Here is a 25,455-nt window from a genome sequence, read left to right on the forward strand (position 1 = left end):
GTCTCTACCCAGGTTCGCAGGAGTCTATTGAATGCTGTAGGGCTTAGCTCGCAGCTTAAATGCTGTTTTTCCCTCACTTCACCTTATCAGTGACCAACATGGTCACCAATCAGAGCACATGTCTGCTCATGTATTCACATTGAGTCTTAGTCTTGGAAGGAGGTTTGCCCTGAGGGGACCCTAACACTTGCCTTGATGTCTCCTGGGCAAGCAACTTGCTTGTTTTTGTAATAATCAGTCAGACTGCCATTATTGTTTTGTATTTTTCCTGTAGTCTTTCTTTCAAGAAGTATCTTCTGTTCTTCTAGCTGCTCCAGGATGGTCTGCTTGTCCTTTCCAGTGGAAACTTCCCACCTCAGAAGATTCTGGATGCAGTTCAGGATTCCACCTATGGTCTTACGTAATGCAGAGGTTCCACAGGAAGCCTCCTTCACTGGGCACATTGTAGCTCCCCTTTAGGTATTCCAATCAATTATAGGCTGAAAGCAGACTTTACAAGCTTTCTATGGTGATATTTCTGGCTATTCCTTTCTCTCCCCCTTGTTGTTGTTGTTGTTAAGTGCTGTCGAGTAGATTCCGACCCATAGCGACCTTGTACAGGGTTTCTGAGGCTGTAAATATTTACGGTAGCAGAAAGCCTCATCTTTCTCCCATGGAACAGCTGGCAGTTTTGAACTGCTGACCTTAAGGTTTGCAGCCTGGTTCATAGCCACTAAGTTACCAGAGGTCCCCCTTAAGTGTCTATTTTATAGTGGTATGCCAGGGAAACCAAGATTCAAATGACAGCCAAGCATCTTAACATTATTTTCCCCCTTTTGCCCAATCCAACCATGTCTCTATCCCTGTATCCCAGAGCCCTGTTGTTCCAAGGCTGTACATACATCATTGTTTACCTCTGCCCCACTTAGCCCATTCAAACCTGCCTAATTGTTTTCCCATCCACCTTGTTCTTCCATGCCCCTTCCCCTTCTTGTGTATTGTCCCCCTGCCTAGCACCCAAACTATCCTGTGTGTATTCTCTACCTTGTGCTCAACAATTAGCTTTTGAGATATTATTCTCATTTGTTTAATATTTGGTTTCATACATTTTTGGATGAAAATGTCTATGAGAGCAGTCTAAAAAGGAACAACTGCTTTGTAAGGAATGACTTACCCAACTATATGCTTTTTAATTTAGGCCAGAAAGCACATTATTCAGCCTGTGAGAGAGGGATGGGAACAGGTAGTAGAAAACTGCACTGGATGTTTGCTAATGTCCTCTCCCAGATTGAATCATTTTGTGAGTTGCCCGTGAACACAAGAGGAGACACAAGGAAGGTAGCAGGAAACTATGAAGCTGCTGATACCTGAGTGTTCTACAGACTGGCTATGGTTCTATCAGAGTCCTGATGTGGTGCTGTAGGATAAGCAGTGGATTGCTAACCACAGGGTCAGTGGTTCAAACCCACCAACTAGTCCTCAGAAACCCTATACAGTGTGTCTATGAGTCACAGTTGACTTAACAGCCTTTAACAACAAACGAAAACAACATAATCTATGGGACTACTATTAAAACATTCCTAGACTGTGGGTCCTAAACAAGGCATAATTACCTGGGGAATATTTAAACAATGCAAAATGCTTAGGGCCTAGTCCTTGGAGCTTATGATTCAAGCCTTAGTTGGGAATCAGGAATCTGCATGTCAAAATTGCTTCTCATATGCCTCAGATGCTCAGCCACGATTTAGAAGCTCTGACCTATAAACTGTGCCAAGAGAAAGACTAAAATAATGGATTCCAACTTCCATATCATTCCTTGCTGGGTTGAGGCTATTGCTCTGGAACCTAGAAACTGTGATTTGTAGTTACTTTTGTTGTTGATGGTGGTGGTGGTTGCCATCAAGTTGATTCTGACTTATAGCGACCCCATGTGTGCAGAGTAGAACTGTCCCATAGAGTTTTCAATGGCTGTGAATTTTAAGAAGCATAGAGCCAGGCGTATCTTCCCAGGTGTTTCTGGGTGTATTCAGTCTGCCAATGTTTCACTAGAATACTTAATGGTTTATGTCCTTTAGGGACTTCTAAACTGTTCAAGCTTCAGTTTTTCATATGTTATAATATGCACCTTGCAGAGTTGTTAAGAAAAGAAAACAGAGTGTGTGAAACAGCATACAACTGTGTGGGATGTGAGGGCTCTCCTGTATGGTCACCTTCTCTACAAGCTTGAAGTGCTTAGTACATTGTTCACGAAGTGGCCTAGCTGGAGGAGGGTCCTCATCTCCCAGACTAGGGCATAGGACCAGAAAGTCTGAGCAGCTTGCTCAAGGTTTCTTAATGTCTGCCTCTTTGTGTTCTTAGAATTTGAATTCCCACTCTTCCTAGATTAAGATGACACTATTGATGTACCATCTACTGGATATAGGTTTTTAGGTGAAGTATGGTGGTGAAAGGGATTTACTGTCCCTGTCTTTTGTCCTATGATGTGCTATTCACAGGATGAAGGCTATAATCTTCTGGGTTATATCTTTTTGCCCAGTGGAGAGAAAGATGGTGAAGTCATTAGCATGGGGCCATTCATTGTATTACAGAGAAGCAGCCTCTAAGAATGGAAGGTGATGGATCCATGGAGCAGTTCTACCAGCTTCAATGATAGGGACCTGCCTCAAACACCAGAAGGAAGAGGTAAAGTTAATTACACAGAAGGAAGAAAGAAAGCCCTGTTGTCATGGATTTTAGTTTATTGGAAAGTTTTAGAAATATCTTCTTGGGAGCATTATGTGGACAAAAAGTCTAGGCACAATGAAAACTCTTCATGCAATTGTCTTAGGACTAAAAAGCATCATTTGATGGTGACATTTGTAAATACAAGTCCTTAATAAAATGTTTTCATTACTTTCCCATTCAATGAGGTCAAATGAGGAGCTAGGTTGGAACTTAGGAACCAAAGAGGGAGTCATTACATGTGTCACATAGGAGAAAGATCACTATGGCTCTGCTATACATGAAGAAGCAGTAAGTCAACTAAGTTTTCCTATGACCTAGAGCAGCAGCAAGGAGCCCTGATAGTGCAAACATGTAAGCACTTAGCTGCTAGCCAATAGGTTAGTGGTTTCCACTCTGTGGCCCTATGGGAGAAAGATCTGGTGGACTACTTCTATACACATGACAACCAGGAAAACTCTGGGGTAGTTATACTCTGTCATATGGGGCCACTATGAGTCAAAAATGAGTTGGTAGCACCTAACAACAAGTACCAAGTTGTTGATATTACATCAGAGATCAAGAGGTGAAGGAAACACCAACTTCAATTTTACAAGTGAAGAGATTGAGGCCCATAAGATGCACAGTGGGCAGTGTGAGCTTCTTCATTCCAATGGAGTTTTCTGCATGTGAAGATTTTAGAGAAAAGATGAGCTATCGTTGGTGTGTATTCCCTAATCCCACAGGCATGAGGCTGAGCATCCAGGGAATACCTGGGCTGTAATAAGTGATGATGATATTATTGTAACTACAGCCTACAAAGCACCTACTGAATGCCAGATACTGTGCTGGTTTCTTTGCTCACAGTGTTTGTTTTATCCACCATATTATACCTGGTGGGTCTGCGTCTTTATCACAAGCTAAACATATAGAGTAGGGAGGTTGTCTCTTAAGGCCACCTGTAGATGTGATGTAAGTGTTCTATGCTGAGAAAGTTCTATCCAGCAAATGAGATGAGAACAAACCCATGGGGCCAGGTTGTTGAATATGGGTCCAGAGAAGCACAAGCAGCATCACTCCCTCGGTGACCCAGTTATGAATCCCATTACCCCCAGAAGGACCATGAATCCTTTCCAAGAGCTGTTTGGCATGGTCAGAGTCATATTTTCTGCCCTCCCACTGGCATTCTGACTCACAGGAGGGCTATTCAAGGATCTGGTTGCTCAGGCAGAAGGGAGCTCCTTGTTTTCCTTTCTTTCATCACCTAGGAATGAGTTTGATAAGAATCTTATGCATGCCAACACCTGCCAGGTTGGAACCTCACCCTCTTATTAAGGGAAACACCCAGGATAGTCAGGAATCTGTAGTGTCCTGGAATCCTCAGGCAGGCAGGAGGATGAGGAAGTGCTTGAGTAGATGAGAGCAGAGTCCAGGAATGCACAGTTGTGTCCAGACAGCCCAGGCCAAGCAAAGACCTTCTAATCACATCTCAACTTGTCCCCTTCTCTACAAGCACATCAGTGAAAAGTTCTACTCTGACCCTCACGTAAAACTTCTAGCCTGGCCATTCACCACAGACTTCAGCCTCTTAAGTGACAAAACAAGGCAACTAATGCTACCTGCATCAAGTAATCCTTCTAAAATGTAAATCTTCATATGTCTCTCACATGTTTAAATGGTCATGCTATTGTTGTTAAGTGCCTTCATAGATGCCTCAATTGTCTCTGATCAAACTTTTTAAACAGTATGACCTTGTTTCAAATCATGCACTAGCCTCTACTATATAAAACAGAGTCCTGGTGTGCCACTATTGGACAAGCACTTGACTGAAAGGTCGGTTTGAACCATGAGGTCTGCAGCTTAAACTCACCAGCCACTCCTTGGAAACTCTATGCAGGGATCTCTATGAGTTGAGACCAACTCAATGGCACTTAACAACAGCTACAACTATATAAAACAGTGTATTACTCTAAGGCAGCAGGGGTGGATGGAACACCTAAATCATTGTCTGCTCAGGCTTCCCCTCCCAGGTATCTCAAATAGTCAACGATTTAAGATTAATGCTATTTGAAATGGGACTGGCAGTGATTAATTTGTAAACCAATAGCCATCAAATCATTAAGGTTAAAGTCATGCAACAGAGGATGGAAACCTCTTAATATGCAAAGCCCTTCTTTTTTGTCCAACCCCATCTTCTACCTTTTGTTCTCATATATCTAATACATGGTCATTCTCTGTTTCCAGAACAGACGAAGCTCTTTACTGTCTCTGCAACTTTGTATATGTTCTTTTTTTGGAATACCAGATTTCCCCTCAAACCCTGACTTTCTCCTATTCATCTTTCAACAGTATTGAGGTTGGCCCAGGATCTGGCAGTGTTTCATTCTGCTGTGCATAAGGTCGTTATGGGTCGGTACCAACTCGATGGCACCTAACAACAACAACAACAACAACAGAAAGGTGTTTCTGTTAGGATAAATCATTTCTCATTATTGAATTAGCAGTTCCTTAATAGTATTAAATCAATACAAAAGAACAATGCTTCCATTTTTAAATATATATTTTTGTGGGGACCTTTGCTGGGAAGGGCCATGGTTTTGCCTACCTCTGCAGATCTGGGCTTTAATCTTTCACCTTCTCATTCAGGAGCGTTACAGTCAGGCAAAAGCCACATACCTACACAACACTCTGCCTTGGTACTAGACAAGATGATAAATAAGGAGTGCCTTCTAATAAGTGCAATGCACTGAATAGACTATGTGGAGTTTTTCTCTCATGGTGTGGCTTGCCTTTAAATAAGTCACGTCCTCACATCCTCACACACCAGCCATCATCTCTTCCCTTCTCACCCAGTTCACTACCACACCCACCTCTAGTTAAAATATGCCCAAGAAAAAGAACAAACCAGGGAAGGCAGCACTCTGGGCTCAAATTCTGCTTCCTGGAGAACTGATACACATAAATACAATCACACACTTGAAGATACACTTGAGACCATTTTCCCAGGACACATAACAAGAAGTGGTAAAACGTGGACCAGAGTCCTGACTTCCGTTGCAGTGCTCTTGAGGCTGACTCCATCATAGAAACTTCCACCACACACTTGTCCCGTATAGCCTCTGCTGGCCTGCTCTTCTAAGGCATTCTTTCTCAAGCTGTGAAAGTGAAAGCAGGGGACGCCTTTGCCTCAGCCACAAATCAAGGTTGACGATACAAAGATCTAGAGAAATGGAGTAGGAATCATCATTAGACATGAATTGCTCCTCTTATGTAACACAAGAAGTCATGAGAGATGGTGCTGGCGTAAGTAGGTTTGAAGACTTGGTAGTGGAAAATTGGAATCACCAGTTAATTCCTTTCCCCTCTAACCTAGAGTGTTTGTCTATTCTGCTGGAATGATTTTCATTCTACAGATTCTATTTGCTTCATCAAGTAGTGGCAATATCATCTATCTAGAGGCAGTGGTGAAGGTTTGGAAGGTACAAGAGATATACATGATATGTGCACAGAAATGAATGCAGATAACTATATGAAGATTGCTAAGCAGTTTTTTCAGCCCAGTCCAAAAAGGAGATCATGATTTTATGATGATGCCCAAGTGCTTTCTGTGCTCCTTTATGTTTGTGAAGGGAGAAAGCAGAGTCTAGTGGATGGAAACAAACAAGTTGAGAAGAAGGAGCTATGATTAGGGGAAAAAAAAGGTGTCTGCATTCGTGATCTCAGAGAATTAGGAGAACCAACCTCTAGTTCTGACTCTGCACTTCTTTGAGCTTCTCCTTTGTCTTCTCTCGCCCTCAGTCCCCTTGCCTCTGTATGGAGGGTAAGACGTAGCCTAAAACTTTTCTTCCATCTGGGCCTGTAATGCTACATCATTGGTCAATGTTTTAAGCACGCTGGTATCTGAACTAGGTACACTAAGTCCTCTGTAGTGGCCTGTTCGTGCTTTGATTATTAGTTGCAAAACTTTTTAGAAAACATACAGAAATCCACACCCTGGGCTGATCTTGTGACTTCAGATTTTCTGCTCATTCATGCTTTGGATTCGTCCAGCAACCTTGTTTTCAATCTCCAAGCTATGTCATCATAAATTCCCTTGTAAATCACAATTTTCTTATCTTTATGTAAATATGTTCAGAGTATATGGAGGGGACGGTTGCTCATAAGGATCTGATAATGACCCAGAGAGACCAAGTGACAGAATGACAGGGCTACTGGAATGCGGGAAGTTAGTTGTCATCACAACCACCTGGTTGAAAAACAGCTTTCACATCATCCATGGCTCATCACTTGAGTTGTGAGTAGAATATGTATAAAAGACCTCAGCTCATTTGTCTCTTCACTTCATTTGAATTGTCCATCAAAAAGGTAAGTGCTATTACTGATTTTTGGGATAGTTGTGACTACTGCATCTCAGTTGAATGGAACAAAGAATAGGTTGAAGGAAAAGGTAACTAACTGGTAATTCCAAGTAGATCAGCTCATCACAGCATGGCAATTATGTTAACTAGAGATTGGGGAGGTCACAGTTGGAGGGAGAGAGGAGAGAGGACTAAAGAGTAAGATTTACACGAAAGCACACGAGGCAAGAAAAGGGCAAAGGAAGATGGTAGAGGATGGTGGTGTATTTATGGACTGAAGTTTTAGATGCTTGGCCTAGAAACATGTCTTCTTCAGTGCATAAATTAGAGGGGATGGTAAAAATAAGATTTGGGAAGCTAGGACCTTAAGCTTCTGCCTTTGGAGTCAGGGATCTTAAAAGAACCAGGACAGGTAGAAAATGGTGTTATTATATTTTAACTTATTCAATGCCTGATTTCTCCTATGGCAGGAAAGCAGGAGTACCTCACTTTAACTATGTTAAAGAATTAGAGAACCAATTACAGAATGTAGGTTCTGTAGAAAAAAATATTCATAGAAACAAGATTTCTATTCAACTGGGTTTTCAAAATGTCTGCTTTGCTTTTCAGATTAACTGAACTCTATCCAAGATGTCCTACCAACAAAACAATCAGAAAAGCAAGCTCCCTGCTAAGCAGATCTCCAAATGTCAACTCAAGCACACTCTGCAGGCTCCTCAGGCTCTGGCTCCATGCCCTGCTCCATGCCCTGCTCCATGCCCTCCTCCCGCCCCCTCCTTCCATCTCCCTAGTGTCTGTATTTCTGGCCTTGAAAGCAACTGCTGTCTTGTTTCTCACCGGTTTCCACGAGTCTGTTTGGACCCCTGTGAATCTATTTGTTGCGATGACTCTGAGGACTGCTGTTGACCCGACACCTTTGAGGAGCCAAAGAACTACAGCCAATGGCCAACTTCAAATTGATGTCTTTGCTCTTTCTCACACCCTCCCTACCTAATCTTCCCGTTCCTGAACTAAACTGCATTGCAGGTGGTGGAGTCCACTTCTCTGCTAAGAACCTTGATTTTCTCACCTTGCTCTGTGCCTTAGACCAAAGAAGCTTGAATGCTGGAGAAAACTCTACTTCCAAATTCCCCATCAGTGTGCAACAATAAAATGTGTCTTTACTGGTACTCCGAGCTTCTTGGTGTTTGTTGATCCCTCTAGCATCAAGTCTCGATTCAGTAAGCAAAGTCCCAGAATAAGTTACCCATATGAAGAATCTCAGCTGAATTAGACCCAGGGTCTGAGTCATCTGAGAGGTCTGTGAAAAGCAAAAGATGCAGATCGGGGGAGTGGGAGATGTTTCCAACAGACAAAAATCCCTGCCCCCTTGCTGCTGCTGGAGTTGCCACCATCACAGAGGTTTCTTCTCGTTCCTTAAGAACACGGTTTCGGAGGCCCAGAATCCTGTTTCCAGGGCCTTCTAATTCAGGACAAATACATACCTGGGAAGGAGGTCATACATAAGTACCTAGATCTGTAGTTCTTAGATCTTCTTTCAAAAAGCCATGAAAATTACTCTTCTTGAATCTCCCATGACTGCATTCCTGACTCCATCTCCTCACCCAGGAGGAAGACTCAGTTTGGAATCTTCACAGTTGCCCAGTTAGCACAATACCCATGGGAGACCTTGTGGTCTTGGTTTTTCTCTCCACCCTTCTGCCTTCCTTTCCTTGTCAATTCCGTGAGACTAATTACATGGGTTTGGAATATGTTCTTGGAGCGCTGTCTTTCAAGTCCAATGCTGTTTGTCCACTATCTCAAACTACAGATTTTAACTGTAGTAACGAAACACTTATTGTTGTTAGATGCAATTGAGTCAGCTCTGAATCATAGGGAACTTATGCACAAGACAATGAAACACTGCCTAATCCTAGGCTATCCTCACAATTGTTGCTACACTTGAGCCCCTTGCTGCTGCAACCATATTAATCCATCTCATTAAGGGTCTTCCTCTGTTTCACTGACACTCCACTTAACCAAGAATGATGTCCTTCTGCAGGGACTCCTGATAAAATGTCTCAAATGCGAGAGATGAAGTCTTGTTATCCTGACTTCTAAGAGGCATTCTGACTGTACTTCTTCCAAGACATATTTGTTTGTTCTTCTGGTAGTCAGTAGTACTTTAAATACTCTTCTCCAACACCATAACTCAAATGCATCAATTATTCTATAGTCTTCCTTATTCATTGTCCAGCTTTCACATGCACGTGAGGCTACTGAAAATACCATGGCTTGGTTTAGGTGCACCTTAGTCCTTAAATTGACAGCTTTGCTCGTGAACACCTTAAACAGGTCTTGTGCAAGAGATTTGGTTAATACAGTTATGTCATTTGATTTCTTGATTGCTACATGCATGAGTGTTGATAGTGGATTGAAGCAAAATGAAGTCTTTGACAACTTCAATCCTGTCTACATTTATCAAGATGTTATTTACTGGCCCAGTTGTGAGACTTTTTGTTTTCATCAACAACCCATACTGAAGGCTGTGTGGTCTTTGATCTTCATCAGTAAGTATTTTTAAATCCTCTTTGCTTTCAGCAAGCAATGTTGTGTCATTTACAAATCTCAGGTTGTTAATGAATCTTCCTTCAATCCTGATGCCACCTTCTTCTTTATATAATCTAGCTTCTTGGATTATTTGCTCAGCACACAGATTGAATAAGTATGGTGAAAGAATACAGCCCTGACACACACCTTTTCTGATTTTAAACCATTCAGTTACCCCTTGTTCTGTTTAAACAACAGTCAAAAGACTATGTATAGACTCTTCATGAGCCCAATTAAATGTTCTGGAATATCTATTCTTTGCAATGTTATCCATAGTTTGTCATGATCCACACAGTCAAAGGCTTTGCATAGTAATCTTTCTGGTATTCTCTGCTTCAGCCAAGATCCATCTGATTCTGCAATGATAGCCCACATTCCAAATCCTTGTCTAAATACAGATTGAACCTCTGGCAGTCCTGTGTTAATGTACTGTTGCAGCCATTTTTGAATGATCTTTAGCAAAACCTTACCTGCATTTGATATTAATGATATTGTCTTATCGTTTCTGCATTCCATTGGATCACCTCTGTTCGGAATGGGTTCAAATATGGATCTCTTCCAATCGGTTGGCCAGGTAGTTGCCTTCAAATTTTTTGACATAGATGAGGGAGTGCCTCCAGTGCCACATGAGATTATTGAAAATTTTAAAATTTGTATTCCATCAATTCCCAGAGCCTTGTTCCTTGACAATGCCTTTAATGTTCCTTGCATTTTTTCCTTCAGTACCATTGGCTCTTGATCATCTATTACCTCTTGAAATGGTTGAAAACAGACCATTTCATTTTGGTACATTGATTCTGTGTATTCCTTTCATCTTCTTTTGATGCTTTCTGCATCATTCAATATTGTGCCCATACAAGCTGTTAATATAGTGCCCGTTGTTGTTGTTGTTAAGTGCCATCAAGTCAGTACCAACTCATAGCGACCCTATGTACAACAGAATGAAACACTGCCTGGTCCTGGGCCAACCTCACAATTGTTGCCACATCTGAGCCCATTGATGCTGCCACTTGGCCAATCCATCTCGCTGGGGGTCTTTCTCTTTTTCTCTGACCCTCCACCTTATCAAACATGGTTCCTCCTGACAATAAGTCCGAAGTATGAGAGATGAAGTTTGGCCATCCTGGCCTCCAAGGAACACTCTGGCTGCACTTCTTCCACAACAGAACTGTTTGTTCTTTTGGAAGCCTATGGCACTTTCAATATTTTCTTCCAACACCATAACTCAAAAGCATCAATTCTTCTATCGTCCTCCTTATTCACTGTCCAGCTTTCGCATGCATATGAGTTTATTTAAAATACCATGGCTTGGGTCAGACACACTGTAGTCCTCAAACTGACATCTTTGCTCTTCAACACTTTAAAAGGTCTTGTGCAACAGATTTGCCTAATGCAATACGTTGTTTGATTTCCTGACTGCTGCTTCCTTGAGTGTTGATAGTTAATCCAAGAAGAATGAAGTTTTTGACAACTCAATCTTTTCTCCATTGATAAGAATGTTGTTTATTGGTCCAGTGGTAAGGATTTTTGTTTTCTTTACATTAAGTTGCAACCCATACCAAAGGCTGTGCTCTTTGATCTTCATCAGTAAATATTTTAAGTCCTCCTCTTTACTTTCAGCAAAAAAGGTTGTATCATCTGCATATTGCAGGTTGTTAACGAGTCTTCCACCAATCCTGATGCCACGTTTTTCTTCATGTAGCCCAGCTTTTCGGACTATTTGCTCAGCATACAGGTTGAATAAGTATGGTGAAAGAATACAACCCTGTCACACACGTTTCTTAATTTTAAACCATTCAGTGTTCCCCTGTTCTGTTCGAACAACTGCCTCTTGGCCCATGTACAGAGTGCTCATTAGTGCTATTAAGTGCCCATACAATCTGTCAATATTTCAAGTTGAGGTTTGAATTTTTTATTCAGTTCTTTCAGCTTGAGAAATGCTTAGCATGTTTTTCCCTTTTGGTTTTCTAACTCTAAGTCTTTGAGCAGTTCATTAAAATACTTGGCTTTGTCCTTTCAAGCTGCCTTTGAAATTTTCTTTTCAACTCTTTTATCTCATTTCTTCCTTTTGCTTTAGCATCTCAAGCAAGAAATCAAGTTTCTTCTGACATCTGTTTGGGTCTTTTACTTTTTTCCTGTCTTATTGAACTTTTGTTTTCTTCCTGTATGATGTCCTTGTTGTCCTACAATTCTTCTGGTCATCAGTCATTAGTGTCTATTGCATCCAATCTGCTCTTGAGAAGGACTCTAAATTCAGGTAGGATCTGTCCTCATGGATTTGTTTTAATTTCCTTCAGCTTCAGCCTGAATTTTCATATGAACAATAATGGTCTGTTCTACAATTGGTCCCCGACAGTTGTTTGGATCATGATATTGAGTTTTTCCACTATTTCTTCTCTTCCCAGAGAAGCCAGTCAATTTGATTTCTGTGTATTTCATCAATTGAGGTCAATGTGTATAGTCATATTTTATGTTGTTTTTAAAATGTTATTTGCAATGAATAAGTCATTGGTTTTGTAAAATCCTATCATTGGTTTTATAAAATCCATCGTTTCTATCACCGAGGCCATGTTTTCAAGTTTTGATTCTTCTTTGTTTACTACCTTCACATTTCAATCATCAGTAATTATCAATGTATCTTGATTGCATGTTAGATCAATTTCAGACTGAAAAAGTTCATTAAATTCTTCAATTTCATCATCACTGACTTTAGTGGTTGGTGTGTAAATTTTAATTAATAGTGGTATTAACTGGTTTTCCTTGTAGGCCTATAGATATTATCCTATCACAGACAGCACTGTACTTCAAATAAATCTTGAAATGTTCATTTTGATGATGAATGTGGCACAATTTGTCATTCCTGGCATATTAAGCCATATGATTTTCAGATTCAAAATGGTCAATAACAGTCCATTTCAGCCTACTAATTCTTAGGATATCAATCTTTATGCATTCAACTTCATTTTAAACAACTTCCATTTTTCCTAAATTCATACTTCATATGTTTCTTTTTCTGATTATTAATGGGTGTTTACAGATGTTTCTCCTTATTTTGAGTTGTGTCCTTTTAGCAAATTAAAGTCCCAAAACTTTACTCCATTTGCATCATCCCAGTCAATTCTCCTTTGTGGAAGCAGCTCTTCCCCATCACATTTTGAGTGCCTTCCAACCTGAGGGGCTCATCTTCTGGCATTATATCTGACAATATTTTTATGTTATTCATAATGTTTCATATTCTGGTACTATATCTGACAATGTACCATTGCTATTCACAAGATTTTCAGTGGCTAAATATTCAGAAGTAGTCTGCTACAGTGCTAAATAGTTTCTGATCTTAGCAATGAAAATAAGGAATAACATTTGAAGAGACAAGAAGACTTTAAGATAAATGACTTGAATGTCTGATAGAACATCATGTGAATGGTGCCTCGTGGGGCTGTGCAGAGCATGGTGAATACAGCAATATGCAGAGGCCATGATGGTTGTTGCAGGTAAGTGCTGTAGATGCAGTTCGACTCACAATGACCCCATATAGGATTTCTTAGGAGTGGCTGGTAGATTTGAATTAAAATATGACCTTGAATATATCCCACCTGAATTTAGAGACCAAGTCTATAACAGATTTAATGCTTTAGACACTAATGACCAAAGACCAGAAGAAATCAAGAACATCATACAAAAAGAAAGAGGTCATTTAAAAGGCAGGAATGAAAGAAAAGACTAAACGGATACCAGACAATACTGTGATGCTTCCTCTTGAGTGTAGAAAAGCAAAAGCAAATGGAAGAAATGAGAAAGTAAGAAAACTGGAAAGAAAATTCAAAATGGCAGCTCAAGAACACAAAATCAAGTATTAAAATAAAATGTGGAAAGATCTGCAATTAGAAAAAAAGCAAAATGGAAGTATAGCATTTCTCAAACTGAAAGAATTGAAGAAAAAATTTTTGCATTAAGGTATATTTTTCTTCACAAATGCTATGAACAATGGATCACTGGAATATTAAAGGCATTCACAGCTTTTAATTCTTAGCATACAGCCTGCATTTAAGAACATAGCATGTCCATGCAGAGAAAGCCAGGAAACTTGATAAGTTATCTGAACCCAGGGCCAAACCCAAAACCAAAACTATCTGACTGGGAGCAACGCTATATGACAGAGTAAAATTGCCCATAGGGTTTCTGAGGCTAAGGAAACAGATGACCACATCTTTCTCCCACAAAGCCACTGATGGGTTAGATCTGCCCACCTTTCATTGAACAGCGCCAGGCACATGACCTTTCATCTGGGCACTAATTAATTCACTTATAGAACTTTTGTTTAATTCTTGGCATGTTGAATGTTATCTACTGGATGAAAAGTAACTCATCAAAGCAATTTATCTTATATTTCAATATCCACATATACTTGAAACTTTACTCAATATTTATGAAACACTAAGTCTTGGTGTGGCACCATGGTATAAGCACTCGACCTCAAGGTCGGTTTGAACTGCAAGATTGGCAGTTCAAACTCACCAGCCTCCTCTGAAACCCTATACAGAATCTCTATGAGTCAGAACTGACTTGACGAAGGCACTTATAACAAAAATAACATCTGTAAATAATACATGCACTTTTATTATCAGTGAATTCTCCATACGTGGTGCAAGGCTGTAAGGATAAGCACCGGACCACAAGATCGGCAGTTCAAATGCACCAGCCGCTCCTCAGAAACCCCATACAGGGTCGTTATGAGTCAGAACCAACTCATAGTGACCCTCTACAGGGTTTCCGAGGAGCAGCTGGTAGAGTTGAACCACTGAGTTTTTGGTTAACAGTCCAGTGCTTGTCCTACAGTACTCCATTTATAATACAATACACAATGAAAAACACTGAAATAGTTGGGACAATAATTACAAACAGAGTTATTTGTTCTTTGAATCATGCTGAACACCGCTCAGTGGTGTAGTCTATTCTGGGGGGCAGAGTTGACGTAAGTGAAGCACTCAGAGCAACACTTGCAAATGCTAAGCACTCCAGATTCCTTGCTCACACCCTCCCCTTCCCCACCAATATACAAGGTGAAGTGAAAAGTGTCAATTGTAGATATATACCAGACCACAAGAGGGCATCGTGTAAAGACTATGGGATTTGGGGCCAGTTGAGTTCCTTGCATTAACTATCTAGCAGTGTGGCTTTGACCCACATCTTAGCAACAAAAGCATCAACCCATTGTTATTAAGCAGATCCTGACTATGGTGACCCCAATGTTAGAGAGTAGAATTGCTCTACTGTGTTTTCTTGGCTATAATTTTAATGACAGTAGATCACCAGGCCGTTGTTCTGATGTACATCTGGGTGGGCTCAAACTGCCACCTTTGAGTTAGCTGTTGTTGTTAAGTGTCATTGAGTCAATTCCCGACTCATAGTGACCCTGTTTCTTTGCGAGAACAGAAAGCCTCATCTTTCTCCCTCGAAGTGGCTAGAGGGCTCCAACCACAAACCTTGTGGTTCGCAGTCTGGTGCTTATCCTACATAGTTACTGTGCTTATTCTGAAGATTGAGATCCTTTTAGAAAATTGTTTCTACATTATACAGTACTGTTGTTAAGTGCTGTCAAGTCAATTCAGACTCAGAGCCACTCTGTATAGGGTTTCCAAGTAACATCTAGTGAGTTTGAACTACTGATACGTATGACATTATGGTTGAGAGTCCAGTATTTATCCTGCAGCACCATAGCAGAACTCTACAGTACTGTAGACATGTATGTTATTTTTAATGCATTAAAGGATCACTGCCTATTGGTCTCTTTTGCATTTCTCTTGGTATATTGATGCTCATATTTCTCTCTGCCTCTTGTTCTGTCTGGTTTATTTTCCTTCTCTGAACCTTTCTCTGTCATTTCTTTGTTGTTGTTAGTTGCCGTGGAGTTGGTGCTTGACTCATGGGAAAGCCATGCACATGGGATGAAATGCTGTCCAGTCCTGTACTATAATCACCACTGTGATCTATAGGATTTCCGTTGACGAAAATGGAGGCCTGGTGTGGTGCTGTAGGATAAAGCACTGGACCAAAAGGTCGGTTTGAACTGAAAGTTGGAGGTTCAAACTCACCAGCCATTCCTCAGAAATCCTATACAGGGTTGCTATGAGTCAGAACTGACTTGACAGTACTTAACAATACCAATGATCAGAAGTAGATTACCAGAACTTTCTTCCTAGTCCATTTTAGTCTGGAAACTTCACTGAAATTTGTTCAGCGTCATAGTAGTAGCACACAAGCTTGCACTGACAGACATTTCTTGGTTGTGCATGAGGCTGATTGGCCAGGAATAGAGAGAGCCCTATCTTGCACATCAAAGGTGAGGTTTCTAGCACTGAACGGTCACCACATTCATCTTTCTCTGTTGTTGTCTTTCAAATCTGCCCAATCTAGCAATGCTTGCCAACTCTGTATCAGCACTCTGCTAGGAATTTAACATGCTTTAGCTAATGTTGCCGTCATAGGATTCTACACAAGAGTACTACCCCTGGCTTCATTTTACAGATAAAGAATCTAAGGTACAGCGAGTTTAAGTAATATGTTCCAGGTATCATAATTAGTAAACTATAGAACCGATATTAGAACCTGTATTATGCAGCTGAAGTAGTGGATTAATTCAGGAGACAGAAACCATACTGGTTGTTAAACAGAGGAAATTTAATATAAGAATCATTGACTATAGTAAAGCAGGAACTATATGATATAAGAAAAAGGTTGAGGAAGAGTACCCCCCACCCAAAAAAAAAAGGACAAACTTGGAAGGGATTCAAACCTCATTGAAAATGGTGTGGTTCAACCACGAGATAGAAGAGAATCTTTCTGATTTAGCCAAACCGACGTGGTGTGGAGTTGGGAAGCTGCCCCCCGTGCAGATGTTGGGGGCAACATCAACACCACAAGATGGCTTGAGTGTGAAGTGGAAGTACAGGTAGAAGGTCCTCAGGATACCCTGGCAGCAAGGAGACTTGAAAAGGGAGCTGCATCTGTGTGTATAGCCCCCAGGTAGATCTGTGCAGTGCTAGCCATTTAGAGGATTTGATTTTAGGGTTGAAAGGGCTGTGAAAAAGCTACTCTCATGCAGAGGCTGCAAAGTGGCAGAGAGGTCTCATCCTGGGCCTGTGCTATGGTAGGCTCCACCGGATGTCCTCAAACTCTCACTGAACAACAGCCCTCCTTGCGCTGAACACTGAAGAAAACCTCTTCCTCCTTCAATGCCCCTCCAGCGCCCTCTGTTGAGGGAGTTTAACATTGTGTTTACTTGAAAGGAGAAATGCTTAGAGGAATTCATGTATATGTAAGGTGTTCGGATGTAGAACTGTAGGATAAGCACTGAACTGCCAACCACAAGATAAGAGGTTCAAACACACCGTCATATGTATATATAAGTGCCAGTGAATCAGTTCCAACTCATAGTGACCCTGTATAGGGTTTCCAAGGAGTGGCTGTTAGGCTTGAGCCGCTGACCATGCTGTTCAAATTGATCTCACAGTCCAGCTCATTAGCATGCAGCACTACAACAAGACTCTGCATCTATACATGGGGTTGCTGGTGTGGTGTTGTGGGTTAATGTGCCAGACTACAAAGCTGTTATACATATGCATACATGAAGGAGCTCTGGTAGAGTAGTGATTACGAATTGGGCTGCTAACCTCAAGGTCAGCAATTCAAAATTACCAGATGTTTCTCAGGAGAACCATGAGATTTTCTGCTCTCATAAAGATTTACAACCTCAGAAATACTATGCAGGGTCACTATGAATCTGAACTGACTCAGTAGCACATAACCATTCACCACCACCGTACAGACATGAGATTCAAAACATTTGTGGATAAATTCCATTATCTTTTAAGTCCATCTTTCCATGAATATTTTGAGTCCCCTCTTATATATGTGTGTGTGTGTGTGTGTGTGTAACTCTGGTGGTGTTGCAGAGAACGTGTTGGGCTGCTAATCACAAGGTTGCCAGTAAAAACTCACTAGCCGCTCTATGGCATAAAGATGAAAGTATCTGAAGATTTTCAGTCCTAGAAACCCTATGAGTTGAATCGACTTGATGAGAGTGCATTTTCTGGCATATTATTACATATCATATATATAATTGGAGTCCTGGTGTGGCATTGTAAAATAAGCATTAGACCCAATGTTGGTTAGAACAACAAGGTCCGTGGTTCAAACTCACCAGTTGCTCCTCAGAAATCCTAAACAGGGTTGCTATAAGTTGGAACTGATTTGACAGAACTTAACAACAACAACAACAACACACACACACACATATATATAATTACATATTGAATACAATATTACATATCATATATATCATAGTTGTTGTGGTTCACAGTCCAGTGCTGATCCACAGTGTCAGAAACATTGTTGATAGCCCGATACTGCCTTGGTCCCTCTTGGTTACTGGTGGGTCAGTAAAAACCCCTGACCTATAGGACCTTACCTCTTGAGTCTCTGGAGGGAGAACTGAGGTGGACTGCCTTATCCCTTATTCCAGGTTACCGATGATTTATCACAATGCTTACCAACAAATGCTCAAGAAATCTAATCTGAACGCATTTTAGGGAGAGTTGTTGTTGTTGTTAAGTGCCATCGAGTTGATTCCAACCCATAGCGACCCTGTATAGGATTTCCAAGGAGCAGCTGGTGAGCTTGAACCACTGACCTTGCAGTTCAAATGGCTTTACAGTCTGGCACATTAACCCACAGCGCCACACCAGGACTCCTTAGGGAGAGTGGGGCTTTTTAAATTCAATTTTGCAAAATCGGGGGCCAAACCCAGAAGACATGGGGAGACACGACATGCGGCCATTTTGCAAATACTTTTCCTAGCTTTTGAAAGTCCTTCCCCTGGTTCCTCATTGACTAAGTACTATGGGGTTAACAATCTTCCAAGTTGCCTACTTCTCCTTGATGGTCTCATTCTTATTTAAAGTTCCTACTTCTTGAACAGTTTCCTTCCCCCCCCCGCCCCCAATTCATCCCACTCACATACCCCAGGTGCATGAGCCTCTGTTACACCAGCCAACAGTCTCAATTAGCAACTTCCTGGACCCCCTTATTCCTGATGATGGACTATGCAAGGAATTATTTCTCACAACTGTGCCACACCAGAAGTCCTATATGTTGAATTGTGTATTTGGACTTGAAAGAAAAAAACGTTGATAACTGATACTTTCTCTCTCTCTTTCACACACACTTTTGTTTTCTCTGGAAAGTGGATCGCATCACTGTCCAGGAAGGACTGCTCACCAAGGGCAAGCCTATCAGTTGAAAATCTGCTTCACAGCACAGGGTTTCTATAAGTCAGAACCAAACAGTACTTAATGACAACAGTGTAGGGGCAGAAATCAAGGCAAGTGGAAAGGGCAATCAGGAAGTGTTGAGGACCGCAAGTACTGAGATGCTGAGGACTGGTGTCATGGATGAAAATCCAACATGATGGCCACTCTTAGGCTTGCTAGCCAGGGACCCTGAGGGCCCAAGGAAGTGACCTCCTGACGTCCCAGGTTCATTGGTTTTTTTGCATACTCACTGTTGGGCTACCTCTGTATAATTTTCGTTAGTCCTATCACTCATTCTATGCTTCAAACTCCAATAATTGTAGCTTCTGAGAAAATGGTTTCTTATGTGCCTCTCTTAATGTCTCCACTGTTTTGGCAGTGTGTAAGGTTCTGGGAACAAATCTCTCTGAGAAACAAACTCTGGTCACCTGGCAAGCATGGCAAAACTGTTCTTTATCAAGTTATTCAGTTATGTTTGGTATTTACTTAATACATGAGCTCTTAGTATCCATGTACAATATTAATATTAAACTAAAATCCTCTCCTAAAGCCGAGGCTGTAAAAAGTTCCAAAGGCAAGTTTGCTGAGAGACTCTGGAGAAAAATTCCCTCAAGGAATTCACCCAAAGTAGATTGGAGACTTCCGGGGTATTGTTCAAGAAATAATAGCGACAGCCTTCTCAAATCATCCCCAGGTGCAAACCATTAACCTAGGCATCCTCCTTCCTCCTGCAAGCCTTGGCCAGGCAGCTGAAACAGCTGGACTCCTCCCAGACCTTTTGAACCCTTTTCACCTTTTCCCATTAGAGATTAGGTGCTATAGGTATGTTAATTAGCCTTGAGAAACCTCAAGTTGCTGCCTTGGGATTAGAACCTAAAAAGTACTATATAACAATTTGTTTAAATTTCAGGAAAATTAAGGATCTAAGATTATCAAGACAATTTGTGATGTATGTTTTAGAATTTGTTCCTGTAAATCATCGTGTCCAGTTTTGAACGATTAATCACATTTCATTTCTGTACCCTGTCTTAATCATCCCCTTCTTCCTTTGTGTAAAATCCCTCCCTGAAATAAAAGGCGGAGGCAGATGGAAGCCTGCATGCATTATGGGCAGGCATTACAGTTGGCAAGGTGTGCATACTGCTTGCATAGCCATGATGTTTACAATGCAGGATCTGTCTGCAGCTGGTGTTGCATCCACTCTGGTCTCGGGGTGTTTCGTGTTTTCTCTCGTTGTGTCTTTGTGTGTAATCTTTATCTGTCTCTGTCACCACCAGATCTCCCTACTTTGTAAACCAAACTCACCTGTCAAGGCCGGTTCTCGACAAGGAAGCCTTGCCTAAAAGCTGATTTGTATAGTAAGCACCTTACTTTTTGCTTAGATTGTCTGTTACACCTAAAGAGGCAATGTGTTTGATTCAAGACTCTAAGGATACCTAAATCTGCCACCAGGGAGCAGTAAAGCTAAATCCTTAAAGAAGATTGCAGTAACACTGAGTCTTCAGTTGTTGCTAAGTGCTATCCAGTTGTTTCCTACTCATAGTGATGCTGTATAGGATTTCCTAAGAGCGGCTGGTGAGTTTGAACAGCCAACCTTGAAGTTTAAACCAGCACTCCAAATCCTCAGTAAAGATGAAATGTTCTTACGCAAACATCCTCACCCTAAAGGACCACCTGAATTCTTGCTTTTGATGAGGAGTATTGCTGTTGCTAAGTGCCATCAAGTTGGTTACAACCCATAGTGACCCTGTGTAGGGTTTCCAAAGAGCAGATGGTGAGCTTGAACCATTGACCTTGTGGTTTAAACCAACTTTGCAGTCCAGCACCTAAACCGGCAGCATCACACCAGGACTCCTTTGGTGAGGGTAATTGAGCTTAAAGAGAAAGAGGCCCAACCACAGTTACTTCCAGCAAAAGTTCTAATTGCAGTTTGGACCCAAGATAACACAGTGGAGTAGAAAACAGATACATAATACTTCAATCTCTTGAAAGCGGAATCACAACAGAGAGGAGTCCCCACATCCCAGTGGAAGAAGGTATAAGGCTAAAGGTTAAAGGTTGCAGCTCTAACTTGCTTCAGATCCCATGGTAGGATACAAGAGACAGCCCAGTGCAGGCCTTTTCCAGCTATTGTTAAATACCCGGAACTGATTTCAACTAATAACTACTCCATATGTCAGAATAGAACTTCCCCAGAGGGTTACCCAGCCTGCATTATTTTAGGAAGCAGACCACAGTAAACCAATGCAAATTCAGAAACTATTCCCAAACTTGTCATAATAATGATGACTAGAAATGGCCCATCATTTATTCTCACCTTTGTAGCCACTGACCCCAGGGGTAAACAACTCAGCAAACGGGCCCATGAGTGGTTCCAGAATATATACATGGCTTAGGTGCAGTAATGAAGTCCTGGTGTGGTGCTAAAGGATAAGCACTGGACTATTAACTGCAAGGTCGGTGGTTCAAATTCACCAGCTGCTCCTTGGAAACCCTATACAGGGTCTCTATGAGTCAGAACCAAACAGTACTTAATGGCAACAGCATAGGGGCAGAAATCAAGGAAAGTGGAAAGGGCAGTCAGGAAGCCTTGCCTAAAAGCTAATTTGTATAGTAAGCACCTTACTTTTTGCTTAGATTGTCTGTTATAGTTCTATATAAATAGCAAAGTGTGCTAACATGTTTTAATTTAGCTTTTAGATTATATAGAGAAGGCTGCCCATATTGAACACATAGGCACTTTACCAGAGATACGAACTCTACAAGGAGCAGATTGAATCCTAACTCCATTGGGTCTGCTCCCCAGGAAGATGCATATCCCCCAAGTCTAAAACCCATAGGAAGAGACTTGGACAGCCACTGGCTGGAATAGCCTGGCAGGGTTTCTCGAAGTATCTAAGATAGTCTTACTCAGCTCAGTGGAGAAAAAGAAAGCAAAGATCCAGGAAGAGTTGAGCTATAAATAAAAAGAATTTCTGGGTCTGACAAACAGACAATGGTGTTCCCTTTGGGAAGTTCACTAAAATTTAAACAAGAGCAGTACTGCTTCCAAGACTTTGCACACTCCACCTTTGTCATTTATACTCTTGTTAATTCAGTCTCTGAAATTTTGTAATGCAAAATCTTGGCAGAATGACAATATTCTACTTTTTTTTTTTTTTTTTACCTGGATGGTGGAGGATTCATTGATGCTTTTACTTTGTAAAAATTACTTATGCTGTATTCTAATGTCTATATGTTACAGCTCAATAAAGACACTGGAAATAATATATATACAAATGCATAGTGAAACCAAAGAGCATCCCTCCAAATAACAATAATGGCTGAGGGCTAACTCTAGAAGATATTGTTGTTGTTAGGTGCTGTCGAGTCAGTACCGATACATAGCAACCGTACGTACAACAGAACAAAATACTGCGTCGTCCTGTACCATTCTCACACTTGCTCTTATGCTTGAACCCATTGTTGCTGTCACTGTGTCAATCCATCTTCTTGGGGTCTTCCTCTTTTTTGCTTGACCCTCCACTTTACCAAGCATGGTTTCCTCCAGGAACAGCACCCTCTTGACAATATGCTTAGAATAGAAGAGACATATTTTGTCTCACCATCCCGGATTCTGAGAAGCATTCTAGCTGTACTTCTTCCAAAACAGATTTGTTGATTCTTCTGGCAGTCTATGGTACTTTCAATATTCTTAGCCAACACCATAATTCAAATGTATCAATTCTTCTACAGTCTTCTTGTCCAACTTTCACAGGCATAGAAGGTGATTAAAAATACCATGATTTGGTTCAGGAGCACCTTAGTGCAAAGTAAAAAAGCAACATTACATCATTGCTATTTAACATTCTGGATCCCTGGTGTGGCACTGTGAGCTGATGCACTGGACTGCAAAGTCAGTGATTCGAATTCACCAGCTGCTCCTCAGAAACCCTATTGTTGTTGTTGTTAAGTGCCATTGAGTCAGTTTCATCCCATAGTGACCCTGTATAGGATTTCCAAGGAGACACTGGTGAGCTTGAACCGCTGACCTTGCAGTTCAAACTGCTTTGCAGTCTGGCACATTAACCCACAGTGCCACACCCGGACTCCCAGAAACTCTCTACAAAGTCACTATGAGTCAGGACCTACTCAACAGCACTCAACTACAACAATTTAACATTTTAAAGAGGTCTTTTTATAAGATATTGTTGTTGTTGTTAAGTGCCATTGAATCAGTTCTGACATAGCAACCCTGTATAGGGTTGCTGAGGAGCAACAGGTGAATTTGAACTGTCTACCTTGTACTTCAAACCAACCTTGAGGTGGAGTGTTTATCCTACAGCACCACACCAGGACAGCATTAAAATCTATTATTGCTAGACAGTGTGGTTCTGGGCCACGAATACACAGGCAGATAAATATAATACATTAGGAAGTCCATAGATTGACTAATATATAAAGAGAAAATTGTTGTTAAGTGCTGTTGGGTTGTTCCAACTCATAACAACCCTGTATAGAGTTTCTGAGGAGCAGCTGGTGGGTTCGAACTGCTCACCTTGCAGTTCACAGTCCAGTGCTGATCCTATAGCACCACACCAGAAAGAAAGTATGACATGCAAAATAAAACACTCAAATCTACAGTGGAAAGACAATATTCAGTAGATGATATTGCTGCAACTGGGTAGTCAGTAAGAAATCATCTCCCATATAAAACCAAGATGAGTTCCTAAAGGGTCAAAATGTTTTTTAAAAAAATCCTTGAGGGTCTAAGACTATTCATTTATAATTAAAATTTTGGATTGGTTTTCTTGATATAATATAACATCCAAAAACCATAAAGGAAAACATTTTTTAATTTGTTTACATAAAAACTAACATTTGCTATATGCCTAAAATTTAACAAGCAAAGCAAAAAAAAAAAAAACACGTAGGAGAAAATTTTGCAATTCATAGCCCAATAAATGGGCTAATTTCCTCACTATAAGTACCACAAATCAAAAATAGAAAGATCAGCAATCCGATTGAATATTTGGTTAGTTATATGATCAGGCAGTTTCCAGCAAAAGAAACACTACTGCATCCTAAACATAATAAAAGTGCATGACCTACTTAATATTATTGTTGCTAAGTTCTGTTGAGTCAGTTCTGACTCATAGCAACATTATATAGGATTTCTGAGGAACAGCTGGTGGGTTTGAACTCCTGACCTGGTGGTTCAAACTGACCTGCAGCAAAGTACTTAATATATTGTGTTGTTGTTGTTAAGTGCCATATATTCAGTTCTGACCTATAGCAACCCTGTATAGGGTTTCCAAGGAGCGGCTGGTAAGCTTGAACCACTTATCTTGCAGTTCAAACTGACCTTGCACATTAACCCACAATGCCATACTAGGATTCCAAGTACTTAATATAACAAGTACGAATTAAAACTATTCTGGAATATTATTTTAACCTATCAGATTGACATAGAAATTTAATATTTTATTAAATGGAAGATAAATTGGCCATATCCATCAAATGCATAACAATATCTATCCTTTGGACCAGCAATTACTTTTGTAAAAATATATGCACTATGTATACTCCCTGAGAAATGATGTACCTACAGATATATTCACGGAACATTGTTTTGCAAGAGCCAAAATTAGGGATTTCCATTTATTTATAGATTATTATTCATGCTGAGAAAAGAATGAAGAAACTTTCTTGCATACTGAAGTGTAATAACCTACAACATATACTGTTATAAACAAAAAAGCAATGAGCAAAACAATGTGCGGGTGCCTTTGTGTTTTTAAAGGATATAAACATATATGAAAGCATGTAGTATTTCTGAATGAATACTGGAGAAACTGATCACTGATGGCTGAAGACTTGTTTATCCTTCTTAGCTTTTGAATTTAAAAACAAGTGAATGCATACTAATAATAATTATTAATAATAATATAAAGGGAAAACCTGCAGGAAGTAGACTCTCAGGGACAAGAACCATAAGAGCCTATTTCATTACTGTTTATATCAGCTCATTTTTTCTTACATCAAATAAATTTAGGCTACATGACTAGGGAAGATGACCATAACCTTCCCCAATATTGGTGATAGAAGCCACAAAAACACAAGGAGGTGGGAAGACTGTAAGGAACATCCTAGTTTGAATGATGCCTTCAGATGAATTATTTTTAAAACATGGGTTCCACAATTTGGACAAACACATGATGTTGAAAGTTGTTGTTAAGTGCTGTTGAGTCACAAGCACACAAATCATGGTCTAAAAGAAACAGTAACAATCAAATTTATTAACATATTCAACTAACATTTATTTCTATATGCCAGGAAAGATTGTATGAACTCAAAATATGTCTGTGATGACATTTTAGTGAAAGAAGAAAAACAATACCCAAATGCTTATTACAGAAATCATATTGTATGTTAGAAGGTGAAACATGATCCTAACAAAAAAACAGGCAATTGTAGTGAGAGGCAAGGGAACAACAGACTGTCATCTTAAATGGAAAGCTCAGGGTATACCTCATTTAGGA

The 25,455-nt window shown here is 40.5% G+C and overlaps 1 protein-coding gene and 1 pseudogene across 1 annotated transcript in view; one reads left to right on the forward strand and one right to left on the reverse strand.

Moving 5' to 3' along the window:
- The window catches only part of LOC102840066, a 1,013,887-nt pseudogene that overhangs the window by 218,585 nt on the left and 769,847 nt on the right, over window positions 1–25,455 (reverse strand).
- Window positions 13,105–25,455, forward strand: part of LOC102815320 (unconventional myosin-XVI-like) — a 29,923-nt gene continuing 17,572 nt past the window's right edge. Inside the window, exon 1 of the mRNA XM_006861680.1 lies at window positions 13,105–13,117. Within this exon, the coding sequence (XP_006861742.1) occupies window positions 13,105–13,117 (13 nt within the window). The remainder of the gene's footprint in view (window positions 13,118–25,455) is intronic.

This window comes from Chrysochloris asiatica, unplaced genomic scaffold (genome assembly GCF_000296735.1).
Source record: "Chrysochloris asiatica unplaced genomic scaffold, ChrAsi1.0 scaffold00042, whole genome shotgun sequence".
Classification (NCBI taxonomy): domain Eukaryota; kingdom Metazoa; phylum Chordata; class Mammalia; order Afrosoricida; family Chrysochloridae; genus Chrysochloris; species Chrysochloris asiatica.